Source organism: Cinclus cinclus, chromosome 5, assembly GCF_963662255.1.
Source record: "Cinclus cinclus chromosome 5, bCinCin1.1, whole genome shotgun sequence".
Lineage (NCBI taxonomy): Eukaryota > Metazoa > Chordata > Aves > Passeriformes > Cinclidae > Cinclus > Cinclus cinclus.
The window spans coordinates 51,639,344-51,659,399 of NC_085050.1; the positions used below are offsets into that span (position 1 = coordinate 51,639,344).

General features: G+C 38.9%; 1 protein-coding gene across 1 annotated transcript; it reads left to right on the forward strand.

Annotated features, from left to right (window-relative positions):
- The first annotated feature begins 213 nt into the window (after positions 1 to 213).
- On the forward strand, positions 214 to 14,943 carry LOC134044553 (sodium/hydrogen exchanger 9B2-like). Its single transcript, XM_062493813.1, has 11 exons — positions 214 to 303; positions 1,487 to 1,670; positions 2,993 to 3,163; positions 5,857 to 5,999; positions 7,765 to 7,892; positions 8,802 to 8,977; positions 9,500 to 9,606; positions 10,733 to 10,882; positions 13,293 to 13,401; positions 13,592 to 13,728; positions 14,704 to 14,943. Exons 1-11 carry the CDS (start codon positions 214 to 216, stop codon positions 14,941 to 14,943), a joined length of 1,635 nt encoding a protein of 544 aa, XP_062349797.1.
- The last annotated feature ends 5,113 nt before the right edge of the window (positions 14,944 to 20,056 follow it).

The following is a 20,056-nucleotide window of genomic DNA, read 5'->3' on the forward strand; positions in this document are numbered from 1 at the left end:
CTCTTGTTCTTAGGTACAGCATATAGAGGGACACAAAAAACACTGAACTTGAAATTGGGCTGAGAGGATATTTCCACCTGCTCTGTGGGGAATAGACAACATCACTGAGAAGTCATCCATTTGGAAAACAGTGATTATTTGCTTCTCTTAAACTTTTTCTTAATCCTCTTAAACTTCTCTTAAACCTTTATTTCTTTCTTTAGGTTTGCAACAATGGTAAAGGAAGATGTAAATGACAGTGAAGATTTTGAACCATCAGTATGTGAGAGAAGTGGCATGATTCCCATGCATGAGCAAAGTGAGGTAATTAACTAGGATCTCAAAGTATCATTCTAGTCAGAGACAACCCTCCTTTTCCTTCTTTCCTTTTTTAAGAATAAAATTCTTAATGTAAAAGGCACTTTAAAGTAAGCATACAGTGTTGGGAGTTGACATCTCATATAGATGTCTGTGTGGCACATCTTTATGGATATGGTGATCACGGAATCATGGGGTAAACAAGTAACTCCATGCTGAAAGTTCACGAGATTTGTGTTCCAGTCATGACTCTGAGTAAGGAATATATATATATATATATATAGAGAGAGAGAGAGAGAGAGAGAGGGAAGATACAGAAAAATAATCAGAAATGTGGAACTATTACTGGAGAAGGGCCAAACCACATTATAAGCAGAATTCCATGTCTACAGTATGACAATATGCTGACATGAATAATCATACAGGAAGGTGGATGATTAACTTGTCAAAAATAATGCTAAGATTAAGTGAGACATAGCCAAAAATGGTCAAAAAGTGCTTTGGTTATGAATATGGATAAGTAGGTGTACCAGTATAAGAGATCAGCTTCAAGGAACTTCAAGGGAATAACTCCCAGGATAGCATTTCTCCATCTCTACTTTGACTTACCAGCTTGAGCCTTCCAGCAATGGATCATGTGAGTAAAGATTATGCTGGCCAGCTGTGCTGTTTCTTTCATCTTTGTTTTGTTATTTTGGTTCAAGGGTTTGCAACAGAAGTTATTTAGGAGTTACAGTAATAGCACCATCTCACTGGAATGGTGCAACTGTATTGTGAAATCCAGTCTGAAAGCAGGAGCTTATTGAATTGTAGAAAATACTAATAAATGTTTAGTTTTGTACACAAGATAAGCTGAGCCTGGCCTGCTATTATTTTTCCTTCATCAAATATGCAAATATTGTTACTGCACAGGTGCAATATCTGTTAGGACAGGAGCCCTGTCAGTTGCAGATAAAAGGCAAATGTCCTGCAATTTCTCACGTGCAGTTGTTTGTGCCACGCAAAAAAACAAACACTGGGCCAGAGATGCCAAAAATACCTCCAAGCTGAACATTCCTGTAGTTGTTATTTAGTTAACATAGTCGTCTGCAGCCCATGTGGATCCAGTGCATCTCAGCTGACTTCAGGTGTTGCACACTACAAGTACATACAGCACCACTTCTGAGGGAGTCTCCTTGTTTGCATTCAGCAGGGACCAACAGCAGATGCCAAAGGTACTGATGGGAATGTACAAACAGAAGAAACTGCTCTCTTGAACCACTGCACTCAGCAACCTCCAGAACCAACAGCAGGGTCTTCATCACCTGCAGGAACATGGAGGCAAATATTTGCTTGTCCTCCTCAGGGTTTACTGGCCCAAACAGTGACAAATGGTAGGTAAAAGAGACAGAGTTTAATTAAAATGAGAAATGGCAAATGAAGTGCTTGTTTCTCTGAATGGGATGGTATCTGTCCACTGTCCTTAAAAATAATGAATGGAAATAGCTGTGTTTTACGTATCATACTGTTGTTTGAATGTTTTAGCCAGAAGGGAAAAAAAAAAAAAAGATGAAACAAAGGTTTGAATTAACAGCTTTTGTTTCTCCAGAGTCATGTGTTTACTATGGTTGGTATGTATGGTAGGTGTGGTAGGCACTGCAAACTATTTTTATCAGAAGAAAGACCTAATTTTTTTCTTGATAGTTTGTCCCTAATACCACAGGCTTGCAAGGCCAAAAGTCCCCACTACAAGACAAACTGATCTATTTTGTTTAGAATTTGTCCTAAACTGAAAACTCCTAAAAGAGATGCCTGGCTAGCCAATTACTTAAGATTTTTCCTAACAAGAGACATTTCATGTGTCTTTGATTGCTTCCACAGCCACTTGGAATTCTTAGGCTTTTGTGTTTGGAAATCTACTGGTCACCTTTGTCACCTCAAGTAAGATGCAGAACATTTATTCAACACACTTTTTTCTTCTCCTTCAGTCTTCTGTTTTGTATGTATGCATGCCTGTTCTCATTGGACAACTGTTGGAACAGATTTGTGAATCTTGAAAGAGCATAATGTTTTCACATATTTTATAATGTTTTCATACACTGTTCTCACAATATTTTTCAGGATTTTTCTCCCCTCTGTATTGTCCTGCTTTGATTGCTGTATCATTGCTGTATTTGTGCTCCAGATGTCCAAAGGCATGATCCTCTTCAGAATTTTTTTCCCAGGGATAACAATGTATTGCACAAACACATTCAGCCAAAAAATGATGCTTCAATTCTTTTAAAAATTAGGCTGGAGCTGAATTCATCAGCTTGAAGACATGCCAGGCTGTTCAGCAGTAGATTTTTCTGTGATTCTGAAGTAGCTGAAGAAAGATAAGCAAATACAAGATAGTTGGTGAAAGTCTTCGTTTTAAGTTTGGAACCTGTGAAGTGCTTTCTACAGCAGACCAAGGCTCATTAAATTTATTTTGATATTTAATTATGTTCCTGTTACCAATTTTTAAGTATTTTAGCATCTATAAAATCAGAACATCAGTTTAGGGACCATCAAAGATTAACTGCATTGTTATGACTAAACTAATTTTTAAGGTAAGCAATTTCATTTCTACAAGTCATGGTTAACTTTTTTCTTTCATAGCAAAACAAATGTGATCTAACAGCAAAGTTGTTTCTGAGAGATTATTAAATAGCAATTATTTTTTATTTTGTTCCAGTTGCATTTGTGGTCCTGATTTGGGCTGTGGTTTGGTCCATAACTGGGGCTGAGTGTCTCCCAGGTGGAAATCTCTTTGGAATTCTGTTTCTTTATTTCTTTGCTGTCATCGGAGGTAAAATTTTTGGATTAATTAAAATACGAACGCTACCCCCTCTTCCTGCTCTTCTGGGTAAGATATCCTTCCTTCTTTTCTTCCTGCATATTTTGTGTCATTCAAATCATCAAGTAGTATCTGTAGGGTGGACGTGTTTGGATTGGGAACAAATAAACTGCCACATTCAAAATCTGTAGCTTTTCCAAATGACTTTTTCTGATCCTCTCTGAAAAAGTGCAAAATCCCCCAGACTGGCTCAGGTGAAGTTAACCAAGGCTCTCTTCTTAATTCTTTGTGGGTCAGTGAACTGTATGCCTACAGACTCAATGTTTATTTCCTTCAGACCCTTCTGTCACAGTTACTTAAAACTTGGGTTTAATAATACCAAACAAGAGTCTTAATCCAGACATCATTTTAGTAGATGTTGAATAGTAATCTCTTTGCAAAATTATTGCAGAGTTGTTTCTTTAGTATCTCACACAATGAATGTGTTTTCCAAAGAAGACATTACAGCAATTCCCTACTACTGTTACTCCAAAGGATTTCTTTCTTCTCCTTCCTTTATCTCAAGATAATTGAAAACTGATAAAATAAATTCACAACAAGGAATAAATCTGTTGCAGATAGGTATTCTGATTCAATCATAACTTTTTTTCACATCAATATCCTATTTTATTTTACATAGAAATGCGAAATAGAAATGACAGATGAAAATAATGTTAATTCTGACACCTTTAAAATCTGTTCAGGTTTCTTTCCTAGAGATGGTTCTATACTTGCTTAGATTAGTGCAATATTTTGAAGCGCTGTGATGTCAGTGAAGCTGGAAATGAGGCTTCAGGTTCTTCTCACCAGCTGTATCATGTCCCCTTGCTATGTTTAGTGCATAAATGAGTAAAGCTGGTGACACACAGTAAAACTCCTCGGCAAAGTGGGCCTGCAGTGCCCAGGTGTGATGCTGCAGCCTGCAGAGCTGGTGCTGTGCCTCCCACAGGAGCTCTACACCCAGCTCTGTCCAGGCAGCGTGTGCACTCCTGTGCTGCTCAGTTTCACCAGAGAAAGGAAATTCAAATGACAGGGAGGGAGGTTTTGCATATGGCATGCATGCCTGCAGTATGAACCCGGAATGTCACACGCAGGGAGACTGCCCTTTCTAAGTAAACACCCCTCTTAAACAAATAAAAGTACTTCTGACCATTTGGATTCTGCTTGTTTGGGAGTTTTTAAATTACATCTGTATCCAAAAGTTATGAGTTGAGCATGAAGCTGCTTGTCAGACAGGTAATACTGGACAACAGAAACTTCAGCATGACAGCACATGTCTCTTGAGTTGTTTAGGACAGAGTTCATTGTTCCAATCCCCAGTCTTTGAGGAAAATTGGAGAAATCTATTACTCAAAAGACAAGATAGAAAACGTCTGTGAATATTCTGTTTTTACATTAAAAATACAAACCTTGTGCTCTTACATGCCTAAAACCCACTTTTGCTAGGTCCAGCAGAGAGTAAGGTGACTGGCTGAGCACTTAAGCACCTTATTGTGAGCCTCTCTCACAGGAAGAAAGGACTGAAATTGGTACTGAAACAACCATATATTTTAGGTACATGTTGCAGAGAGGTTTCTGCAGCAAGGAAACATGGAGCAAATCAGTTAAGGTATCCTTTGAGGTGGAGATTTTTGCTTTGTTAAGTAGATTTCCAGATCAGGGTAGCTCCAGTGACTTGGACCTCATACAAGCATTGCAAAGAGCATGTGATCACAGTGCCATCCTGATATCATTGTCATAAGGTACCACAGATTAATTATGACACTGTTTTTTTCCAGGAGGTGGTAGAAACAGTGTCTGAAAGTTTAGTGTCCCAGGACAAATCAAGTTCACAGTCAAGGCTCACACCGAGCTGGGACCAACCTGAGCAGACTGATTTGTTTATTTTTTGTCTTTTTATAGTTTCCCATTCCTAAACATGACTAATATAAAATTAGGCCACAAAAATGTAACTTTGAATCATCAGGACTCACAATCAATCTCTGTAGATCCATATTTATAATCAACTTTTCCTGTACTTTTCCATATCCTTCCAGAGCTGTGCCTTTGATAGCTTTGCAGTAAGTCTCTGATTGGACAATTTTAGTAATATTTGTAAAAGGTTGTATCTTGCAAGTAGCTCAAATAGAGGATAAGACAAAGTTTCTGATTTCCTTTGTCCCTTCTTTAAGTAAGAGTCTCATTGCCAGATCACTTAAAAATGTTTTAAGTTAGTCCATGATGAGCAGGTGTAGATTATATTCCTAATGAATGCACCATTATGGTTCCAGTGATACCTGCATTTCTTACACCTAAGAGGATTTTTAACAATTCCCAGTTTCTGAGGTAAATACACTATAGTAGATAATTTTCCTATTTTTGCATTAAAACAAGCTAACAGGAAAAAAATGTAGAGGTGTCTTTGCTTATGGTAAGTATGACCTGCACCTGGTAAACAAAGCTGAATTCTTCTGACTCAGACTAAAGCTGTGTATCAGCATCCTGCTGATCTATTCATTGTTGACCTGCTGTGTTCTTAGGCCACTTTCACTGCTTCAAAGGTGTTCATCTCTTCTCATGCCTCAGTCCCATTGTTAAAACATGGCCAATAATTCGGGATACAAATAGTTTCTTTTTCCCTCATAAAAACATGGTATGGTGTCTATTTTAAAGAGGGCTGTGCAAACTTTTCTTGTGCAATAAAAACCCATAATTTGACAAGAGCTTATTTGCTTTGACTTAAGGGATGCTACTTGCTGGTTTCCTAATCCGAAATACCCCGTTCATCAGTGACTTTGTGCAGATAAACCTACGCTGGTCTGCAGCACTGAGGAATATTGCTCTTTCCATTATCTTGACCCGAGCAGGACTTGGCCTGGATCCAAAGGTAGGGTACCATCCATTTCTGTGTGGCAGACTATACAACAGCCATCCAAAAGAACTGAATATTTAGTTCCATTAAAAGTATTGAACTGCTCAGACTTGGAGCATCTGCAGATTAGATCATTACAGAAAGCATAGTTTCTGTTGTATAATTATATACATGTATATGTACAATGTTAATATTGGCAGCTGGATTTGTAGGCAAGCAATAAAAAAAAAAAAACTGAAGAAAACTGATTTTACTATTATTTTCATTTCCTGAATTTTGTGAGCAGAACAAATTGAGGATCTGTGTGCCATCACAGTCTGTCAGGAAGAGTTTACACTCTCTGACAAACTCCCTGTTACTTTATACTGAAAATTTGAAGTAATGGAAGGGATCCCCAGTCCTTGAAAGAGAATGTTTCTGTATGACCATAAATCCAAAAAATGCAACCAACCACAAAAGTGTAAACCCAATGCGACTTTTTTAACTTTTTTTTTAATCATTGCCATTTTAATGCAAATATGTTAATTGCAAAGATGAATCCTGCTGCACTACTGAAACAATGATTCTCATCAACAATGAAGCCCCTAACAGTCCTGTGAACAAAAAATAGTCTCTGCACCCTAGGAAATAGAGTATTTCATAAGTTGATGAAGACATGGCTATGCTTATTCAAGATGAGCTGGCTGAAGTAAAGCTGTACCATATTGACCCCTGCCTGTTCAAGGAACCACTCAGAATTTATATGAAACTTAGCTAAAGTATGGGTAGTTTACCCATACTGATTTTTCTTAACCAAGAAAAAACAGAGAGTTGCCAATGCTTCAGTTATTTAGGAAAATAAGGTTTTGTCAACACTGAAAAATACCTGTTTTCCTGTATTATCATCATCTTGTTTTCCAAGACACTGAGGCTTGTATGAGCATGAACTGTGTGGTGTTAGACACGGCTTGGATGCCCAGTTCTGCGAGACTGCATTTCTTTCTATTTCATGACAACTTTTCTTGCTGAGGGATCTTCATTTTTGACTCCTTTTTCTTCCATGTGGTAACAAAACTGTCACTTGGACACTGTGTGTGGCAATGCTTTGATGCAGTTACAATTGTTCCTCATGTAAATGAAATTGCAGAGACAAAGAAGTCAGTTTCTTTTCTCAGCCTGGATTATGCTGGGATAAACTGAACTGGTGAAAAGTGGAATTCACTGATTTTTTTTCTTTCTTTTTTTTTTTTCACCCCATGTCAAAATTAGTGATCCCTCCTAGCAGACTAATGTTTGTGACTAACTATTAAAGACAGCTCTTAGAAGCAAGTATGCCCATTCAGAGAACATTTTTTAAAAGCTGCTATGCCAAAAGGAGCTTAATTTCTGAATATCAAGTGAGAGACAGCTGAAGGATGTTTGGCTCCTTGTGCCAAGTTTATGTAGTTCTACAACTTTTCATTATTTGTTCATATATTTTGGGGTAATTTTTGGGGATGCTCATTCAACTTCTGGGATTATAGCAAAATCTTTTGTGGATGGAGTAAATGACAAGAAACCAGACAGAATTTTCTGTCACTCCTTCCCATGACATTCAGAAACCTTGTCAAACCTAGATTCACTGCCACACTTGAAATTTTATATCCAAATCTGTTTGGGCTTGGGTTTACCTCTAGTTTACACCATGTCATATCCTATAGTGCAGCTCAGACAGGATTCTTTAACAAGCCATATCAGATTGTAAATGTTTTTCCTCTCTCTAAAGCCAAGGGTACTGACACTTGCACCTGTATGATTGCAGGCTCTTAAGAAGCTCAAAGCTGTCTGTTTACGGCTTGCTTTTGGACCGTGCCTCTCAGAAACAGGCACAGCTGCTGTCCTTGCCTACTTGTTCCTGCACTTGCCATGGCAATGGGGATTTATATTAGGGTAATGTACTGCCTTTTCTTCTGTATGTCAACAGTGCCAGTTTTCAGGCTGCAGCTAAATGATCCAAGTGTTGTTAGTTCTCTGTGCCAAGCAGAGACCTCAGTTCAATGCCATTTGGGAAGCTGTGCTTAACCCCTGTGGTCTTTTGCTTACCATTTATGTCTGGCTCTGTGGCTACTTTAAAGGTCATATTTTCAGGCTGCGGAGGAGTACTTGCATCATTAGTCTTCTGTGTTTGTGACCTGAGTACTTGAAGAAGGAAGAAGGATAGTGCAATCCCTGAGTCTTGAACCACAACACAGAGGGCTTTTTAGGGACAGAAAATTATACCACAGTTTGGAAAATTTTCATACTGGAATTCAGAACTTCCACACCGAGAGATGCACATAGGACAGCCTTCCTGTCATAAGTCAAAGATAAGGAAATGGCATGGTATATTCTAGAGTAACATGCTTGAACAGAAGACCTTTTCCATCTAGTCCTATGTCAATTGGTGGACTTGGGCCAGATCCATACATACAGTAGAACAAAATGGATGAACTCTTTCTCTGACACACACTGAATTTTATGAGAAGGAACTGGGCTACTGAGTGACAAGCATGTCTACACAAGGTTTCCAAATGGGACAATCAAGGCATCTATCAGGGAGCATTACTGGCCTGCAGTGGAGACTCCAGTTTTAGTCTGTAGAGCCCTTTACTTTTAATGTTACTGAGTTGGGTAGAAAGTAAGAGCTGATTGCAGATCTGTATAGAAATATCCCTGCTTGTAATTAGAGGGGAAAGGTTAGGAAAATACTTTACATAAAAGTCTAGTTATTTGTACTTCAGAAGAATTAAGGTCAGAACATTTTCAAGTTTTTTTAGTTCAGTGCTTTCTTTTTGAGATGCTAAACCTATGTGTTTTCAGTTTTGTTCTAGGTGCAGTCTCCCCTGCTGTGGTGGTTCCCTCCATGCTGATTTTACAAGCTGGGGGATACGGGGTGGAGAAAGGTGTCCCAACTTTGCTAATGGCAGCCGGCAGCATCGATGACATTCTGGCTATCACAGGCTTCAACACCTGCCTTGGGATGGCTTTCTCTTCTGGTACGCTGGTTAATCCGGACATGATGAAATACAGAACAATGATCTTTTGGAGAACATGTGCTCTGTTATGGCTCTCTGGTTTGTAACTTAATGGCATCTCGTTATAAAATTCACATATAGCCTTAATACTGAGATGGAAATAACCCATGTTCAGAAGTTAGTGTAACATTGTCAGCTCTGAGCTGTGGGTCACACTGACTTTCAGAGAACATTTTTCCCTCAGTGCTCTCTTAGCTGCCAAATCTGGGTCCTACATGGTACTTTGAAATTTCACTGGGTTTGCCAGTGTTCTTACAGTGGCACTTTCTCTGACTTCTCTTGCACGCTTTCTTGGCATGAACTTTCAGAGAAAGAAAGTTGCACCATCCAGTTCCTTCAGTCCCATATGTTCCCTCCTGAACTCCTTTGCCCCAAGTAAGTTAAAGCAGACACTGTCCTGGAATCACCCTCATAGTTCTAGAGCATGGTTTGAATGAAGGTCTGTGTCTGGCTTACTGAACATGTTTTTCTTTTGCAAAATAGGTTCTACTCTCTACAATGTGCTCCGTGGCGTGCTCGAGGTCGCTCTTGGCATAGCAGCTGGGGGAATTCTGGGAGTGTTTATTCGATATTTCCCAAGCCATGACCAGGTAAAAACCTAGTTTAAAAAAAATTACAATAAAGTGATTCTTTGCTAAGGGATTGTTTTCTTTAGTTATTAGTTTTCAAGCTTCCTGTGAAGCTGGTTTTGGGGAAAGCTTTTTACAGTGCTAGCCACTTCCAGATTGCAAAACTTATCAAGTAAGGTTATGTTTTAAAGGAGACCACTTATTTACTAGACAAATAATAATTTATGATCTCACAGTCCTTCCTGATGGAAGTTCAGAATCCAGCTCACCATGCTGTTCCCATTGAAGGTAGTGGAAATGGAGGAAGGGTCTGATACCCATTTCAGACAGTAAAATAATAATTTACTAGATAGATACAGGACACATTCACATCTTTAAGATGTATCCGGTAGGCCTAAGATTAAAAATTAATAAAGCAGATGTATTAGAGGTTTTAAGTGATCATATCATTAGTATTAATTATATGTGCTACTTTCCATTAAAGTTACATTTATAGAAAGTGGTAGATGAATTTTCTGTCGAGGGGTAATTAAATGAACAGAAAATTATGGAAGAATGCAGATATGCTTTGGACTACCAAAGTCAGTATTCAGAGCATCTATTGCCCTCAGTGGCATCAATTTTTCTTTTTAAATAATGTAAGAAGTGTGATAAAAGAGCTAAACAGTTAGAAATGAGGAACAATGGTAGATAACTGCTGTGAGGCTGAATGAAATGAAACTAGATTATTCCTAGCAAATGTTTGACTTGTCCTTAAAAACATCTGGTGGCAAAGATTTCACATTTCCTTGGATAAACTGTTGTAATACTTGACTACACAGGTAGAAAATCCTGCTATTGCAGAGTTGAGGCAGAGCTGGTGGAACTGAGCATCATGTTCCTTGTGATAAAAATAGCCTAGTGGCAATGAGAATTTGGATGGACAGAGGAAAAAAAAATACATGTTCAAAATTTGTGTTCTTAGGAAAGAAAGTCTGAAAAAAATTCTCAAGTTTCAAATGAGTTAACTTGAAAGCTTTGATTTCTTCAAAATTATTAATTTTAATTTTTTTTCAAGTTCTTATTTTCAAAATTAACAGTAGTAACTTTTTCCCCCCATTTCTGAAAGAAATTCACTTTTTTTGTTTGTCTCTTTCCTTGGCTGCAGGCATCTTTGGCATGGAAGAGATCATATTTTGTACTTGGACTGTCCATGTTTGCTGTTTTTGGCAGCATCTACTTTGGCTTCCCTGGATCAGGAGGTCTCTGCACATTAGTCTTAGCTTTTGTTGCAGGTGTGGGATGGTCTGATGAAAAGGTGAATGTTTATGTAAGAACCATACCATATCCCAAGTCTGGTGAATGTACAGCCTGACAGGAGCTTGAATTTCTGTCAGGAGTGGTAATGGTATATTTGTGAAGCATTAGAAGGTGTACAGATTCAAGAAACAAACAAACAAGAAAAAAATCAAAACTACCCCACCAAACCAAGCAGCACATTCTACATTTGTTTTGGAGGTCTTTAGCATTTCCCTTGCCAGAAAGTTACCATGTATGTCAGTAGAGCAGTATGTATGCCAATACAAAGCCTGGCATACTGATGGAGAAACGCTCAGCTTTTCTTAGACATCTTAAGCCATATGAAGGAGACAGTTGTGAAGGCACTTGACAGTAGCAATCCAAAGCTTTAATTACCAGCTCTGTGAGTGTTTATAGACAGTCACTTTGTGGTAAAATTTACAAATGGGTGTCCAAGATCCAGTTGTGGACATGGCCTGAATATCCTGAGGGTTTGTTCCCTGTGGTTTGGAGGGGGTGAAATGAAAAGCTGTGATTAACTGTCCTCTCTCAACTTTCCCAAACCCCAGCCAGTGTAATTTGGATAACTTGGAAAGCAGGGTGCACACAAATAATGATGATGTAAGGCCATAAAAACCCATACAAAAGACTGATTTTTAGACACTTTTTCTTAGGTACTAGCCTACTTCATCTTAGTGGTGCTGTCCTACTGCCTTTCTGTACCTTGCTATGTCTGACTGCCTCTTTTGCTTGATACCATCTACATTTAATCTTTTGAGGGCATCTTTCTCTCCACAGCTATAGTTTTGTGACATTCAGTAGGAGAAGGGGAAGAAAAAGGGAAGGGGATTACATATAGTAGAGTCCATGGTATTATCCCCATCTTGACCCTGACTTTAGTAAGATCTCAAGGTTTGTTATAGCAATGAAAAGAAATTAAGATTGTCCAGTTTTAAGGATGAAAAACTCTTCTTGAGGGGACTTAGCTAGCCAAGTATATCACAACTGATCAAGCTCTCTACTGAAAAGCTTTTAAACCATTTCAGGAGGAAGGACCTTAAAAGAGTATATGCAGTCTATATAGGCTTAATTTAAATTCTTTTGATCTGTGAATGAAGCTTCATGGCCTGAAGTGTATTGATGTCAAATGCCTTAGCTCTTTTTTTCTCAGATAGAGATAGAGGTGTCTGTGTACTCAATATATTACCAAGATTTTCCTGCTGAGCTTCTCAAAGGCCACTGCCTCCCACTGTCCATGGTGGAAGGCGCTTGACAAACACTGTCTACAGAGAACAATGAACATTGAACCTATTCCTGGAACAGTCAAATGGGCAGTAAATAGGCTGAAATCTGTAAAGAGGGGATTTCTGGGGTCTTTGTTTTGTTTTGGTTTTTTTTTTTTTTATTTTTGCCAGAACTGAAAAGGGTAAAATAACAAGGAGAAATGAGGCCAAAATGTTTAGATCTCTATATCTTATATAATCTATATCTATCTATCTATCTACATTTCCACCTCATTTTCTTTAAAGTTACAGAAGTTTTTGTATGACTGTAACCTACCATTCCATTGACAAAAGAGCAAGAGCTGTTCCAGGATCAGTCCCAAAGAGAAAATCAAGGATGGGACATGTCTAGGCCCTGGATTGAGTATTAAGTGACAGAACACTGCACTTATATTTTCCACACACTCCAGCCTGAAGGTTCATTTGCTATTGCAGAACCCTCTTAATTAAAAGACAAGTGCTATTTTATATGCTATGTATACCTTTTCATGCAAGTGGAAGATTCCTGTTTACCCTGGCAGCAGGTTTTTAGGAAAATTGTGTAAAGTTCAAACGTGAGGAGAAAATAAGATTTTGCCTTTATACACTATATATTCAGCACTTGTTCCTGGTACATGATTTCATACTTTGCTCAGACTGACTTTGCCCCTGCTGCTGACATGGAGAGAGGCCTCTGACTGAGTGCAGAACTAACAGAGTTAGGTCATGACTGAAATTTGGGAGAGTCTGACACTGCTCAGCTACAAATGGAAGAGCATGTTTAGACACGCAGTTCCCAAAGGCTCAGAAACTTCATGGCAAAGCTGAAATTGAAGTTGAAATTACATGTCTCTAAATAGCAAAAATCAACAAAGCTTTATTCTCCTCCTCTTGTCTGCAAACTGCTCTGTTACTGTTCAAACACTGGTGGTTTTTATTTCTCCTCTCAAGACATACAGCTTTTATTTACTAGGACAGCTAGATGCCGTCTGAACCTTCAAAAGGTCTGCAACTGATTTTGAATGTTTTAGTATTAGGTCAAAGAAAGAGGAGCAATTCTGGACAACCTTTATGAAACATTTTCACTTTGTCCTATGATTACTTAACTGTTGTGTCTGCTTTGCCATCTTTTTGTGAATTTACAGATTAGTTCTCTTTCTATTGCAGAGGGAAATAGAAAAAATTGTGGCAGTTGCATGGAATATCTTTCAACCTTTTCTTTTTGGTTTAATTGGAGCAGAAGTATCTGTTACATCTCTTAGGCCTGAAACCGTTGGTAAGTTCATTCACAAATTATCCAGCTTTCATTACTGGCTTTGAAAGAATCTCTATAAAGAAATCTAAATCAAAGCAGACTATAGCTGACCCCCAAAAAATAAAACTAAAAACAAAACAAAACAAAACAAAAAAAAACCAGAAAGAAGCACCTATGCACAAAAGTACTGAGAAGTGTTTGTCTGTTGCAGGGCTCTGTGTTGCTATATTAGGCATTGCCCTAGTTGTGCGAATCATAGCAACGTTCCTGATGGTATCTTTTGCTGGGTTTAATTTCAAGGAGAAGGTATTTGTCTCATTGGCATGGATTCCCAAAGCCACTGTCCAGGTAAGCCATCCAACATCACTTTCATTCCAGGCTAAATCTACTTTGTTTAGCAGAGCTCTATGTAACTAGCACAGCAGTAAGCAGGGAAAGGTTCAGGCTCACTGGCAACTGAGTGTAGTATATTGACTGTTCATACTCTAAAATACTCGTAAGTGCTTGAAAAGTGTGTGGAGAACCTTCTATGTGCAGGTGTTTTACTTGCATCATAGGTTTACTCTTAATGATGACAGTGATTTGTTCATATACCACAGGAAGTTTAACAATTTCTCAGCCATTGCTGATTATTGTGCCTTCACATATAGATTCTGAGAACTCTCAAAGGTAAAAGCATTTCCTTCTTACACATGAAGTGTCTGCAAGAACAGTCACATCAGAACTCAGAATTGGTTTCAGTCTGGGATTATTTTGGTAAGGAGTAGTCTGAGAGCCATATTAATAGAGATGCTCAGGCTGGCTACATTCCTGCTCCTTTATTTCAGTAATTGTCAAGTCATTTAGACTTTACCTCAATAACATGATTACTTGCGAACAAAAGTTAATAATCAAAACAGGAAAGGCCTATTATACGATTAGTGAATTACATTTTCAGAAGCTGCCATTAGTTGACTATTGTCAGGATACATTCTCCAAGTGTGGCATCTTAACAGCTGCCATATACAATATACTGTCCTATTTCATTAATCACATATTCTCCAGAAATGTGGATAAAATGGCAGCTAAGCAATGTTCTTCTCAGGAGGAAACCACACAGATAAACTCATTAGCTTAGGAAAATCCAAGCACAGTCAAGTGAAAATTGTTCTCTTAGGTGTAATATAATGCTTACTTTTCTGTATACAGCCTAGAAACAAATGGGTGGAACGTACTAAAAATGTCAAATTTATGTGAAATGTTGACTAAAGATAGGCTCCCTTTTTTCCTCATTCAGTGCTAAAGATTTCTTGCTCCATCTCAGCAATGTTTTCTTCCCTGCAGGCTGCAATAGGTTCTCTTGCCCTGGATACAGCAAGACGACATCGAGATGAGCAACTGGAAAAGTACGGAATGGATGTACTGACAGTAGCATTCTTGGCTATCTTGATCACTGCTCCAATTGGAGCCCTGGTTATTGGCTTGGCAGGGCCCAGACTTTTGCAGAAGGCTCAAACAAATAGCAAGGAGGATGAGGAAGGTGCAGAGGTTGGAGAAGAAGCAGAGGCCTGTGAACCTTCATAAGACAGACAACTACAGCAGTCTGCTCCTTCAACCCTGACACTTTTGTTGAGTAAAGATGGCATGTCTCTAATCTTGCTGGAGGAACCTAAAAGTATCAGTTAGCCCTGCTATTTTTAAAGCAGCCCTGGTGGAGTTCTATAAAATATTTTTATGTGATGATAGTGCCTTGAGATGAAATAGCTGAACATACAGTGAATAAGATCACCTGGCAGTGAGTCACTGAGAAGTTAGCAGTCAAGAGTTACTTGAGATATGTGGGTGGTGAGGCCAGGGAGAGGGTCAGAATTGTTGAGGCATGGAGCAGAGCCATGAGGTAGAATATAAACAGAAAAAAATGGAGACTATTGTGAATAACTTCTTGATGGTTGAAACTGGGCTGTGAGATTATAAATTCCACAACTCAAGGAAAGCAACTTCCAAGTAAGAGATTGCTGACACATAGTGATTAAGTCCTGCCATGGGTTGGTGATTCTCTCTCCTTCCTCATTTGTGTTCCAAAACTTGCCTTTTCCTATTGCTGTTCTTCCTCATGGCTGAGACACTCCTTTGTGCCTCCAAGGAGTGTCAGCTCTGGTCACAGCAAGGAACAGCAAGTGGCACGTGCTCAAAGAGACAGTTGGGGCCATCATAGGCTGTGATTATAGAGATGAAAAGAGAGCGCCTGAAAATGAGATGAGGGTTGTGGGATGGCTATAAGGACTGGGGGAAGCTTGTATGGGATTGGGATGGCTGCTTCTTCACCTGTGTACCTCAGCTTTCACACAACATTGTGTCCTGTCCTACAGCCAGGAGTAACCTCTGTTGATCAAAATCCTGCTCTTGCATTTTAGGTTTGGTACCAGTTGACAGATAACAGTAAATCTATCTGCTATGTTTTGTGCAAGTAACTAGCTCCAAGTAAATTGTTAGTAATTCCTTTCTGAGGCATGGGGTCAGTACTGCTTCCCTCAGAAGCTGGAAGTTACTTTGTTACACATTTTCAGAAAGGCCATTAGGTTGTGCCTGTAACTGAGACGGACAACAGCCTCCAGCAGATTTCTACACTACAGTTCACTGAACTCATTTTACAGGATACTGAGTAGAATACATTTGACGATGTCTAGATTTTGGCACTAGTAAGAACTAATCATTTATATTTTACCTTTTAAATTTTTAATATGCAAAACAAAAAATGCACAAAAATACTTTTAACTACTTAAATATTTCTAATGTTGACACTACTATTTGCAGAGAGTTCTATGTCGTACAGATGAGCTGTATACAGCTCAATATGCATGCCTTTGTATCAGCTTTACTCTCTGAGCAAAAAGAAAGTTTCCTGAGAAATACTTAAATTTCATAGCCTACAGTACACAATTATAAAAATACCAGGAAATTCTTTGTAAGTTTTCCCTTAACAGTTATCAGTTACATTATATTTTTCTAACTGTGCACACTGCTGTTCTCTCTGCTTCCTTGGGAATGTACCATCTTTAGCCCAGTTCATCTCCTGACCTGAAAGGAAGATGCTTTCAAACAGCACCTCAAACAGAGAGCAGGAAGGCTCTGCAGGGGATCTGGGCAGGCTGGATCATGGGCCAAGGCCAGTTGTGTGATGTTCAACAAGGCCAAGTGCCGAGTCCTGCCCTTGGGTCACAGCAGCCCCAGGCAGTGCCTCAGGCAGGGGACAGAGTGGCTGGGAAGCTGTCCAGGGAAAAGGACCTGGGGGTGCCAGTCAGCAGGGGCTGAACAGGAGCCAGCTGTGCCCAGGGGAACAAGAAGGCCAATGGCACCCTGGCTTGGCTCAGTTACAGTGTGGCCAGCAGGAGCAGGGCAGGGATTGTCCGTCCCCCTGTACTCGGCACAGGTGAGGGCACACCTTGAGAGCTGTGTCCAGTTCTGGGTCCTTCACTGCAAGAAGGACACTGAGGTGCTGGAGCGTGTCCAGAGAAGGGCAGTGGAGCTGGGAAGGGTCTGGAGCACAAGTCCTGTGAGGAGCAGCTGATGGAGCGGGGCTGTTTAGCCTGGAGAAGAGACAGCTCAGGGGGCACCGCACTGCTCTGCAACCCTGACAGGAGCGTGTAGCCAGGTGAGGATCGGCCTCTTCTCCCAGACAACCAGTGACAGGATGAGAGGACTTAAGCTTTACCAGGGGAGGTTTAAGTTTGACATAAGGAGGAATTTCTTCACAGAAGGGATTGTTGAACAGTGGAATGGACTGCCCAGGAAGGTGGTGGAATCATCTTCCCTGGAGGCGTTTAAACAAAGACTGGACATGGCACTGAGAGTCATGTTCTGGTTGACATGGTGGTTATAGGTTGAATTCACTTCAGAGGTCTTTTCCAATCTCACTGATTCTATGATTTTGTGAAGTATGTGTCATTTTAATAGGAGGTTAAGCATTTGGAAATTGTAATGTTGGTAAAGCTAACTGACAAGATGAGGAAACACAGTGTTCAGTTCATCAGTAACTGTCTATAAAATAATTCTACTTAAGTAAAACTTAGAGGAGTTCACTTTTTTGTGAAGTTTTATAAAAAGTAGAATCCTCCCACAGGGATTACTATGCTAAATTTGCAATGTGTTCAATAAAACAGAAATGTGATGTTGTAAGGATTACAGTCCTTTATATTTGGACACAACCTTAAGTACAAAAGCAAACATACAATGAAGAGATTCCTTTTGTGATAGCCTCTAATACTTCCTCACCAGCAAAACATCATCTCATAAATGGGATTTGCCTATTCCCTTAACCTCAGTGCCCCCTCAGTTATACATTATACCACTTTCACAATTCTGAGTGGCTGAATAAGCTATACCAATGAAAACTTGCCATCTTTTTTGCTAACCTAACCTGAGATTTAATAATTTTTTCTTTCCCTGCCATTTTTTGTGGGTATTTCTTATGAGACCCCTTTCCCTCAGCTTTTATTACATCTTCAAAAAAAAATATCAGGTTGGAGCTATTACATAGACCTGCAGATCTAAAATTAAGAGCTTTAATGCTTTATAATGTTCCCTCTCCTCGTCTTCCAGAAAGGAAGAAAACTCTTGCATCTTTTCATTAAACAATGTATCAGGACTAAGAAATTAAGAGACTGGGTTTTTTAGTAGGTATCATGACATTTTCAGCTATTTTAAAATAGCAACTAACTTTGAGAGATTCAGTTTTTATGAGAGTGCAGGTGAAGCATGACATTTAAAGACCACCTCACTTTTTTAAAAAATGCCATGAAAATCATTACTGAATAAGGAAAAAATTCAAGCCAATAAAATCATTTATGCCATGGTAGGAAATAAAATTAGAGCACGATGTGCAGTAACTGATAACCAGAGTCCTGCTGTCATGCAGACATAATGTGGAGGAACTCTGAGCATGCTGTTCCAGAAGGTTCACAAGAACCTCTACAGCAGAAAGGTCTGACAGCAGAAAGTGTTCCCAGCAGCCAGCATGTGCAAGTTACAGCAGGCAGCATATGGGAAAAGACAAAAATTTTCTATCTACAAGCAGGGAGTTGCACAGGCCAGGGGATGTGGTGATGATGATGATGTGATTATAATCACAGCTTACTCTCTTTCAGCCAAACTGAGTCTTTTATGGAGTTTAAACTCAAGTCTAAAATTAACTGTGAAACAGTCATGGTGTAATACAGCCACAAAATGGATGATAGTTTCTGCATCTTGCTTTTTATATAGAATGCAAGAGATCAAATTTTTGGTCAATTGCACTTCAATTACATTTATTTTGTCTAGTAGTTGCCCCAAGTCAGACACCTTTCTAAACCTGTTTTACAAGTTTATTTGTAGTCTATTGCCCAACCATGTCCAAATTAATTATGAAAAGAAAGGGAAAACATTGCTGTTTTTGTAGAGTAAATTGGTGTCACAATATGTGGATTTCAGTTTCTCCAGATTTTCCATCAGGACTGAAGACTTGGTCCTACAACCTCAGTTCTGGTCTTTATTAGCATTTAGGGCAAATTTATTCCTGTGTATGGAGCTTCCCAATTAGATTACAAAAGTTAGGCAATTTGTTCACCTTCTCAGTAGCTGATGATACAGAGCTCTACAGGCACTTCAGCATTTAGCTATCTCTAAATTTTAGATAGAACAAATTATTTTGAGATTTTCTTTATAAAGTTCTGCAGATATGAGACAATATTACCTTGACAGGTTTTGAAATGCAAGGACATGATGATTTAGCTTGCTTGTGATTCTTTTGTTGTGGAAGTTACTAAAGTGTCCTTTCTACAAAAGAACTGTGACTTGTTCTTGCAACACTACAAATTTATTCCATTCTGTTACAGACATAAGCACAAATAACAAAAACTGTCCCTCTTTATCCTATAGCGATGTTTGTACATTGCTGCTAAACTATCTCATCTAAGAGCAAGTAGGGAGAAAAAATAATTAATTAATCACACTGTGTTACAAGATGGAGTGAAGAGATTAAACCTTACACTGTTCTCTTCAAGGAGCTTTTTGGGAGAAACAAAACCATGCTGCTGTATTACTTTAACAAGGTTTGTCTTAATTCAACAGGTTTGGTTATGATTTCAGAGGAAACCAAACTGTTTGAATACATAATTATCCTTATAAAAGCTGGAAGCACGTATGCACCTGTGTATAAGAAGTCTTCTACAGCAAACTGTGGTTTTTAAAGCCTGAAAAAAAATGTCAAAGACAGGGCTTTACATTTCACAGTAATTTCTTCACCAAATCAAAGGATTGGGACTTGGTATTCTATATACATCTGTAAGTGAAAACTCAGTATAAGACACTTAACTTTGTATTTTTTTTCTATTATAAATGTTTATATTCTAATGCATTCATGGTTTGCTCATCCATTAAGGTAAGACAACCATGAAGCATTTAAACAATAAACATTACATCATAGTTCTGTTACACACTTTGTAAAGGTAGCCATTCAACACACAGTGACATCCTTATCTGCCATCTTTTGCTGCAAGGCAAGAGGTTTTGGAACTTAGAACTACAACTGTCACAAATGGAGGAGGAATGATCTACCTTAATTCTGCTGCTGCAAGAGCCCTTATGTGAGAACAGCTTCCTGACTTGCTTTCTGCTTCAGCACTGTGGTGATCACCTTTGGCAGTAGCTCTGTGGCTTCCCA

Bases quoted from the DNA above. Each gene is read 5' to 3' on its own strand.
- LOC134044553 (XM_062493813.1), top strand. From the start codon at position 214: ATGGTAAAGGAAGATGTAAATGACAGTGAAGATTTTGAACCATCAGTA. The intron at 7,893-8,801 runs GTAATGTACTGC...ATGTGTTTTCAG, and splicing joins CAATGGGGATTTATATTAGG to TTTTGTTCTAGGTGCAGTCT. The intron at 10,883-13,292 runs GTGAATGTTTAT...TTTCTATTGCAG, and splicing joins TGGGATGGTCTGATGAAAAG to AGGGAAATAGAAAAAATTGT.